The following is a 10,219-nucleotide window of genomic DNA, read 5'->3' on the forward strand; positions in this document are numbered from 1 at the left end:
TACTTCAAACAAAAAAGATTTCAATTTTGATTTGAAAAAATACAGTTGAATTTAACCAAAAAAGACGAATTTTTGACCAAATAGTAGAATCCTCCTCGAAAAAGATGAATTTTTAACCAAAAACGTGGATATGAAACTAAATACATTAGTCTTTTATTTATAAAGGATAAATTCTCAGCCATAAGTAGAATATCTAAATTTTAAGCTAAAAACAAAAATGAATTTTTGAAGAAGAAGAAATTTTAACAAAAAGTCTAATTTTCAAACAAAGAGGCGAATCTTAAAAAAAAATGAATTTTTAATCAGTTAAATTATTAACCAAAAAGAATAATGTTGAAGCCAAAAAGACGAATTATCTACAAAGCAGTCGAATTTTCAACCACAAAATGTGGCATTTCAAACAAAAAGTTAATTTTTTTTACCAAACAGTTACATTTTCAAGTAAAAAATGGATTTAAAAAAATTATATTTAATCAAAAGAAAACAGTTGAATTCAACAAAATAGACGAATTGTTAACAAAATAGTAAAATCCTCAATCAATACATAATTCTCAATCAATAATACGAATTTGTTGGCAACAATAACGTATTTTCAGCAGTATACATGAATTTGAAACCAAATAGTTGAGTTTTCAACTAGAAAAGGTTCATTTTCAATAAAAAATATCAATTTTCAACAATAAATGGAATAGTCCCCTTATCTGATAAGCGCAGCGATTACAAAATTTGAATTTCCCGCCATGATTGACAAGGAACTGCAGGGGAATTCACACCCTCATTTAATGGCGCGAAATCTCTTCGGCTAAAAATGTAAATTATAAAGAAAAAATGTCTCCTAATTTGGAATAAGTTCTTGATATAATACATAGCAATTCTGTCCATCTAGTTTTTTTTCAATAAAAATTAATAAATCCCCCTCTTTCATCGATTTTTATTTAAACAAGAGAAAACTTATTTGAATGATTGCCATCCATTTGAGGTTGTGAACCAAACTGAAGGTCGCGAGTCTCCCTGCAGTACCGACAGAGTGTCGTATTTTTGACGACACGGATTACGGGCCAGTATGGCAGTATCGCCCTATCGCCCAGTCAGTGAGTATCCATCTCTCATGCAAAGGATGCAAAGTATTTCTCTCTTCTTGATGTTTGCTGACAAGTCGCGTAACGCGTTCGCGTAAACCTTAAATCTAGTAGTGGCAGTGGAGAAATTTTCCAAGTGACGGTCTCCAATGACCCAACAAAATGTTCAATGTACCGCCAAAGTTTTATGAGCTGTGTCGCCTTTGTTTAGCCTCCGATGGTGTTAGTTTCCCAATATTCGAGGATGAAGGTTCCGAAGGAAACTACGCGGAGAAGATCCTGACGTTGCTCTCAATCACGGTAAGCTCCTCTCCTAAATCTCCGCAAACTCACGTCCTCTTCAAAATCGAAAATAGCAACATCTGTGTACAATCTGTATGATCGTGTTTCCCACACATGCGACTCACAAGTGCCTCGCAAGTGTATGGAACCTGTGAACGTTCATGTATCTTGCATGTGTATGAGCGCGTGCCACGGGAGAAAGTTTGGCAAGATCCGCGAGATAAGCCTCTGCGGGGATTTAAAATGGCAGTGATAAGCTGGCTCCGCGTTCTGTTCCGTCTCTCTTTCTCTCTCTCTCTCTCTTTCTCTCTTAGAAGCCTAGAAGGGGGGTTTGGGAGGTTACGAGGGAACTCCTTATTTGGACGGCCCTGTTATCATGTTTCAGTTTCACACGCGGAGTTGCCCCTTGTCAGAAGATCCGTAGCTTTCTTTTTTTACCAGACCCTCTAAATCCAGATCTAATTCAGATGACTTTTCTAATTCTCTTCAAGAATCCCCTACCATCTTCTTGTTTCACATTCTCTTCACTTCTGGTTTATTGTGTGGTTCGGATTGTCTGATAACCGCGATCGACGCTTTTTCGCTGCTCCAAACGAGTTTCATTTCCGGTCGAATCTTTTCTGGCGTCTTTCTTATCGCTGAGAAAAGTTTTTATTTAGTGTTAACAAATTCATTGTTGTCTCGAGTTGAGTTTCGAGCTCTAAATTTAGGCGTGTGAAGAATTCTTTTTGATGGGACTAATTTAACGGGACTTTGGAGAAACACGGGGGGTGAGACAAAGTGATATAATTATAATACTTTGTCGCAGATCATCTGGATTCTAGCTTCGTTCTTATTTTTAGCCTTTAGATAAGAGATTTGTGTATAAATAGAATTTTTAGTTCTTGATAACTCTCCCCCTCTTCCCGTGTTTGCTTTTGTAATCAACGCAATTTTGATTGTTTATTTATATTTTTCATGTGTCAGTATAGATTACGGAATATAGATATCGTAACATATTTTGACACTTTCAAGAAAAATTTAACTGTTACGTTAAAAATTAGTTTTTTTTTGTAAATTAAGTTTTTTAACTGAAAATCTAACTGTTCCATTTTTTGTTGAAAATTCATCTCTTGGTGTTTTTGATTTAAAACAAAAATGTTTCTGTTTAAATATAAATTATTACATTTTTGGTTGAGAATTCATATTTTTTGGGGGGAAACTTATCTACATTGTTGAAAGTTGAACAATTTTGTTAAAAATTAATTTTATTAGTTGAAGATTTAACTATTGTTTCGTTTTTTGCTTCAAACTTAATTGTTTAGGGTGGCCACTTAGTCGAGAAATGACGGTGAATTTATTTTTTGACCGAGCATTTTTCAATTTTTAGAAGAAAAAAAAATTCGGAAATCTTACATTTAAAAATCAGAAGCGTTTGAACTAGAACATTCTTGATCAATTATTTGTTGGTTGATCAACTCTTAATATAAATTATAATTCGTTTTTTAAATTCATTTTACAAGACAATTTGAAATTTAAGAATTTACAGATTTTAACGTTAAAAATTGGACACATTCGATTAATTTTTAACTTCAAAATAATATATTCATAATTATTGTTTATTAATAATTAATCAATTATTTTCAAATTTGTTAAATTTCCGATATGGTTTCAGTCTTAAATTTGAAAAGAAAATTCTTTTTAATTAAGAAGATCAATTCCGTAATTTTTCGCAATATTTGACTGTTCATTTAAAATCAGTAATTTGAAAATAAATATTCAAAACTAAAAAAAACTTTTAACGTTGAAGAAAAGTTCTGAAAAGATTCAAAATTTGTATAAATTTTGAAATTATATTAAATAATTTGAACGAATTATCTACGTATCCCGCCAAAAACTCACTATTTATATCGAAATTCGGTGCAAACAGTTCAAAAATATTTCGAAGTTTTGAACCAATTTAAAAAATAATTTGAGAATTTGAAAAAAATATTTTAACTTCCAATTTAAGAAGTGTCTATTTTATAATAAAAAAGGCCATCGCTCAATTTTCAATGACTCCAGCTTAAAATTGCTTTAACTTAATTGCAGATCAGTTTTTATTACTTCAAATGGAAAAATCTTTCGCTTATAGACTTCGAATTTTTTTATTTCATTGACCTTGTAAAATATTTGCAAACCAGGAACTGACCGAGAATCTTTTCTTTGATTAAAACCGACATCCTGCTTTTTTTATAAACTAAAAATTAAACTATTTCATGCTTTGTTGAAAATTTGCATTTCTTGGTTGACATTTGAATAATTTTCGATTTAAATTTTGTTTATATATGAACTATTACATTTTTCTTAGAGAATTTATATTTTTTTATCAGAAATTTGACTAGTTGGTTGAAAGTTGAACTACTTTATTGACAAATAATTTTTATTTATTGGAGATTATATTATATTTTCAGTTCAAAATTCATCTTCTTTGGTCAGACAATTAAATTAATTCGTAGAATAAATTTGTTAAAAATTAATTTGATTGTTTTAAACAATTTTTTGGTAAAAAATTGATCGTTTTTAGTTGGATATTCAAGTATTTTGTTTAAAATTCATATTTCTAGGTAAAAAATTGTACTGCTTGATTGAAAATGTCATAATTTTCAACAATTGTAGAAAAGAGTAATTTTCCTTGGTCGAATAATTCAATTATTAAGTTGAAAGTTGAACTACTTAGTTGAAAGTTAAACTGAGGTAAATGTCCCAGTAATCTTGATGGTCCCATTAATCGCGAAACTTGATTATAATTTGAAAATATTGTTTAAAAATCTGTTAAATGTAAGATTTAATGATAAACCGTATTTATTTTCAGTATTTCGTAGTATCAAATGGAATTTTAAGTAATTCAAATCAGATAAAAAACAAGAAGAAAGTTAGTTTCACAATTACTGAGACTAAGGTCATGATTACTTTGTTCAAAATATATTTTATTCGTTAAAAATGTAACTGCTTTGTTGAAAATTATTTGTTTTTAACTTTATTTTCATGACTGGAAACTTAACTATTCCATTTTGGTTGGAAAATTGATCGTTTTTATTTGAAAATTCAACTATTTTGTAGACACTTCGTCTTTTCTGTTTTAAAATTCCACTCTTTTGGTAAAAATAATATTGGTTTGGTGAATTATTAAACTAATTTCTTGAAAATTAACTTTTTGGTTAAAAATGCATATTTTAGGTCTGGAAATTCAACTACTTGGTTGAATTTTCCGTTCGTTTGTTAAAAATCGATTTATTTTGTTGAAAATTCATAATTTCACTTATCAATTTATCAATTTGTTTGCAAATTTAGCTATTTTGTTTAAAATTGTTTGTTTTTTAAATAAAAATTTACCTATTTCCTTTTTTGTTGAAAATTCGTTATTTTTGGTTGAAAAATGTTGTTTGCCTTTAAAATATACTAGTCCGTTTTTGTTTCAATATTTATTAAACCCTTTTTTTAAAAAAACGTCTTTTTGGCGGCTTGAAAATTCAATTTTGGTAGCAAATTAATCATCTTGATTAAAAAATGCAACTGCTTAATTGAAATTAGATATACTTTCGTTAAAAATTAATTTTATTTTTTGAAGATTTCTTTATTTATTTCGTTGAATATTTTTTTTTAAGTTAATTTTATTTACATTTCTCGTTCTTTTTTTAACAGTTCCCCAAATTCAAAATATAATTCTGTTCTGGGATCGACGCCTTTTCGCGTTTGCTCCAAACTAGTTTAATTTCTGGTCGAATCTTTCCTGGTGTCTTTCTTATCTTCAGGAAAAAGTTTTAATTTGATATTAACAAAATAATGCATTATTATATCGCGTTGAGTTTGGAACTCTAAATTTAGGCGTGTGAAAAATTCTTTCGATGGGACTAAATTAACGGGACTTGAAAAGTTTAGAGAAGCACGGGGGGTGAGACCAAGTATTATAATTAGGAAAAGATTATCTGGAAGCTCCGGTCTTATTTTAAGCGTTTAGATAAGAGATTGTCTACATATATAAATAGAATATTTAGTTCTTGGTAACTCTCCCTGTTTCCTTCTCTATTTTGAAATCAACACAATTTGGATTTTTTATTTATATTTTTTATGCCTCAAAGTGTAGGTATCATATTATTATTTAAAAATTGAACTACTTCTTTATAAATTCATTTGATTGAGTTGAAGATTTAACTATTTTTTCGAAAATTCAAGTCTTTGATTCAAATATTACATTTTTGCCGAGAATAAATCTTTTTTTGCTAATTTCGCCTTTTTTTGATTTAAAATAAAAATCTTTTTGTTGTACTATCAACTATTACATATTTCGTTGAAAATTCATATTTTTAGGTTGAAAATTCGATTAATTGATTGAAGCTTGAAATAATTTGTTAAAAATGCATCTTATTTGTTGAATATTTAACTACTTGAAAATTAATTTTTGTAACGAAAAATTTAGATATTCGTTTTTAGTTGAAGATTCATCTCATTGGCTAAAAAATTTCTTATTTTTTTGAAATTTCAGTATAAAAAATTCTGCTTAGATTCAGAATGCAACTATTTTTTCGAAATTCTTATCTTTTGGTTGAAATTTTAACTGTTTTTGATTTAAAATAATCTTTTTGGTTTAAATATCAATTTAGGTAAATGACACCAGTTTTCTTGTTTTTTATTTGCTTTAAATTATTCGAAATTTTATTTTATACATAATTAAATACTTCGTTTAACATATTTTTTATCAGCAATTTGAAATTCATCTCTGATTAAAAATTTAATTATTTTGTTGAAAATACTTTTTTCTTGTTTAAAATTAATGTTTTTAAATGATTTCAATTTTGCTGGAAAATTTATCTTTTTTGTTTGAAAATTCGTCCATTTGGTTAATAATGTATATTTTTAGGTTGAAAATTCAACTATTTATTTTAAAATTAATCTGTTTTTTTTTTTAATAAAATTATTTTATTGCAAAATTTTCTCTTAGTTGAAAGTACAATTATTTGGTTTAAAATTCAACTATTTTGATGAAAATTAAATTTTTTGTTTTCAAATTTATCATTTTAGGTAGAAAATTGAAATTTTTGTAATTTAACTGTCTTCTAAAAATATAGTCTTTTTGGCGGATTGAAATTTAAATTTGGTTATATAATAATTCTCCTTGACTAAAAAACGTAACTACTTGGTTAAAAGTTGTACTACTTCGTTAAAAATTCATTTTAATTTTTGAAAATGTTACTTTGAAAAAATGTTGTTTAAAAATAAATTTTTTCAACTCAAAATGTAACTATTCCATCATTGCTTGCAAATTGCTCATTTTTAGTTTAAAATTAAACGATGACATTTTTCCTTAAGAATTTATCTCTTTTTGTTGCAAATTCACCTTGGTTTAGAGTTAAACTACCTTGTTAGAAATTCAGTTTATTTGTTGAAGATTTAACTTTTTTTGTTAAAAATCCGCTTTTTCAGTTGTAAATTTATTCTTATAAGTTAAAAAGTAAATATTTCATTTTTTGTTGAAAATTGATCGTAAAAAAATTCAACTACTGTGTTCAAAATTCATAATTTTTGTTCGGAAATTTAACTGTTTTATTGAAAATTTTTACTCAATTTTGGTAGAAAATTGATCTTCTTGATTAAAAGATTCAACAGAAGATCCGCGACCTTTCTTTTTTTCCAGGTATTCCAAATCTACCTCGAATTTTGATGACTTCCAATTGCTTTCTTCAGCAATCCCGTAACATTTCTGATTCATCGTTTCACATTCACATTCTCTGGTTTATTGTCTGATAACCACGATCGATGCTTTTCGCGTTTGGTCCAAACGAGTTTCATTTCCGTTCGAATATTTTCTGGCGTCTCTCTTATCTTTAAGAAAATGTTTCCTCTTTATCCCTTGAGTTTTGAGTCGCTTTAAATTTTGGCGTGTGAATAAGTATTTTGATGAGAGTAAATTAACGGGATCTTATAAAAACACGCGGGGTGAGAGAAAGTATTATAATTAGGACAAGATAATCGGAATTCCAGCTTTATTTTTATTTTTAGCGTTTAGATAAGAGATTTATATATAAATAGGATATGATACATTTTTCAATATCCATATTTATATGGAAAATCTCGCAATCATTCATTGAATATTGACTGCCTACTTTTTTATTGAATGATTAATGATAATTTTTTATAGTAAAGTTGTTTTTTGAAAGATAATAGTGATCGTAATCAAAAATTCAAATACACAAATCAATTTTGGATTTTTGAGCAACGTCGATTACGTTTGAAAGATAGATACTTTTAATTTAGAATATAGAATAATTTTGTATTGACTAATTCAAAATGATTTTGTTTCGTTTTCAATACTTTGATTATTGCCATTTTAAAAAGATTACAAGTTTTATCATTTGAAGAATTTAATTTAAAATGATTTAACTGTGTAGAATTTAGATCGAAATCATTTAATTTGCATTTCTTCAATTGCAAGCGCTCCCAATTTGAAATTGAAGAAATTTAAAGGGTTTTTATTGGTATTTCTAGTTTGGGAAATTCTAAAGTTTTTGGTCTAAAAATTCAATAATTTGATTAAAATTTATTTTGTTTCTTCATTCAAAAATCTTTCCTCTTTGAAAATCCATCTCTTTTAGTAGAAATTTCGTCTTTCTTTTGTTTAAAATACAACTGGTTGCTTACAAAATAATCTGTTTTGGTTGAGTGTGCAATTTTTTTTAATTTATCTTTTTTGATCGAAATTAACTGTTTTTTATTTAAAATAAAAACATATTTTTTGTTGCATTTTCGTCTTTTTTACTTTTATTTATTAAAAAGTGTAATTTGAATCTTTTGTTTTTAATTAGTTAAGTCTTCAAAACCACATTTTGAAATTCTTTTAATTGAAAATCTACGTTTAAAATTGCAGACCTAAAATGAAAAATGAAAGAAAAGGTTAAAATCAAACCTATTTTAATTTGTTTCTTTTGGTAGATAATTAATATGTTTCATAAAAAATTATATTTTTCGTTGAAAATGAAAAAGTTTATTGAAATTTTCTTTTTTAACTGAAAATATAACTTCCATTTTTGGTTTAATATTTATCATTTTCAGTTGGAATTATGTCGAGTTCACTAAAATCGATATTTCGAGAATTAGACATTTTCAAATCAAAATTTTTTCAAGTTGTACAATTTTTAATAGACGCATTAATTTTTAAACTTATTTTTAACAATCAATCGATTAATTGTTATTTATGATGTTACAATTTTAATGTTTAATTCTTAATTTTAAATGATTCAAAGTATCTTTTCTTTTTAAGAAACCTCAATGATAATTTTGTAAATTACATAAAAAACAAATATAATTTTTAATTTGTTAAAAGATTTGTTTCTTTATCTGCGACTGGCACCCTTGAAGCAGTATCATGAAACACGTTTGATTCGTGTTTTCTACGCTAAAAATAGTTTCACCCCATGTGGTAGAAAGATAAGCCACGCTATTTTAAACATCTTGGAATATATATATGAGATTGTCTCCTCTCCTCTGAATTAAATCTTAAAGAATTTTTTCTCTTATCATATGTCGACATTCATTCTTATCATTACTTATCAAGCAAATGATATTTGCACTTGATAAATATGAATCAACTTGGCTAGGATGGAACTCTGGGGCTCAAGCTCCATAACAAACGTCTGTATAAACCATAATTAAAAATATAAAATTTTAAAAAACGTTTTGGGTTTCTTAAAACATTTTAATCTTTATTTTGGAAATTTGTAATTTGTTTTTTGATTTAAAAATATTATTTTCTTAAAATATTAGGTTTGAAAAATCCACATAATATCTAGAAGATTACGAAATTATCTACATTCACTTGTTACGTATCTTATCTATGAACCTGATTTCAAACCTTGCAAGTGCTTCTACCTGCAAATTCCATTGAATGAAATAGAACCTTTTTTGAATTCTGAACCCTACATTTAAAAACAAAAATGATGAAGATTCCCAATTTTCAACAATTATAGGTTCTGCTAATTTTTTAAATAGGAAATGGGTACATTTAATGCATTTTATATAAAAACTTTATTGTATTTCATGGATTACAAATTTTTCAACAATTTGCGTTTTTCGGTTTGTGTAGATTTTTCACTGGAAATTGACACTTTTAAATAAAAATCGTTATATTCTAAAGTTTCATATATTTTTTAAAACAATTTAGGGCCACTTTAGCGTATTACGCCAAAAAAAACGGAAATTGTTTATTTCATACAATAATCATTAGATTTCAAAGAAGATTTACAATTCTGAATATTTTTTTGTTATTTTAGCGTTTTTCGTCGTGAATGATCAATATTATTAATAAAGAATCATTCGATTTCAAAGAACATTTACCATTAGTGAACAACTTTAAGTTATGTTGGCGTTTTTCATCTGAAATTGATATTTTTTAAAACAATTTTAGTTTTTTTAAAATCTTAGGTTAGGTTGTAATTTTAAACGAAAATAATTATAATTTGAAAAAGATTTAGAATATTACAACAATTTTGGATATGTTAGTATTTTTCTTCGGAAATTGATATTTATTATTATTATTATTATTATTATTATTATTACACCATTAAGCCATTTCCCCTTCGGGTTAGGTGTGACTCACTCGGTAGGGGAAGGGATGTAAGGTGTGTGGAAGGGATAGAGATTTTTCAGATTGTCTCTTCTGACTAGGGTCTCATTCACACATTATAACCATTCTTTCCGCGGTCTACCTCTGGGTACGCTGCCATTTACTTTACCTTGATACGCTTGTTTCGTTAGTCATTCATTTGGCATTCTCTCAACATGTCCGAACCATCTTAACCGATTTCTTTCCCATGTGTCTACTAGCGTCTCTTCTGCACCACATT

The 10,219-nt window shown here is 27.2% G+C and overlaps 1 protein-coding gene across 3 annotated transcripts in view; it reads left to right on the forward strand.

Annotated features, from left to right (window-relative positions):
- The first annotated feature begins 1,071 nt into the window (after positions 1 to 1,071).
- LOC117171978 (GATA-type transcription factor sreA-like) overlaps positions 1,072 to 10,219 on the forward strand; it is a 57,553-nt gene continuing 48,405 nt past the window's right edge. For 2 of the 3 annotated variants that reach the window (XM_033359675.1, XM_033359678.1), the window contains exon 1: positions 1,072 to 1,379. In XM_033359675.1, the coding sequence (XP_033215566.1) occupies positions 1,242 to 1,379 (138 nt within the window). In that variant the 5' untranslated portion in view covers positions 1,072 to 1,241. The remainder of the gene's footprint in view (positions 1,380 to 10,219) is intronic. The other variant, XM_033359677.1, reaches the window with a different exon arrangement.

The sequence above is a fragment of the Belonocnema kinseyi genome, chromosome 4, assembly GCF_010883055.1.
Source record: "Belonocnema kinseyi isolate 2016_QV_RU_SX_M_011 chromosome 4, B_treatae_v1, whole genome shotgun sequence".
NCBI lineage: Eukaryota > Metazoa > Arthropoda > Insecta > Hymenoptera > Cynipidae > Belonocnema > Belonocnema kinseyi.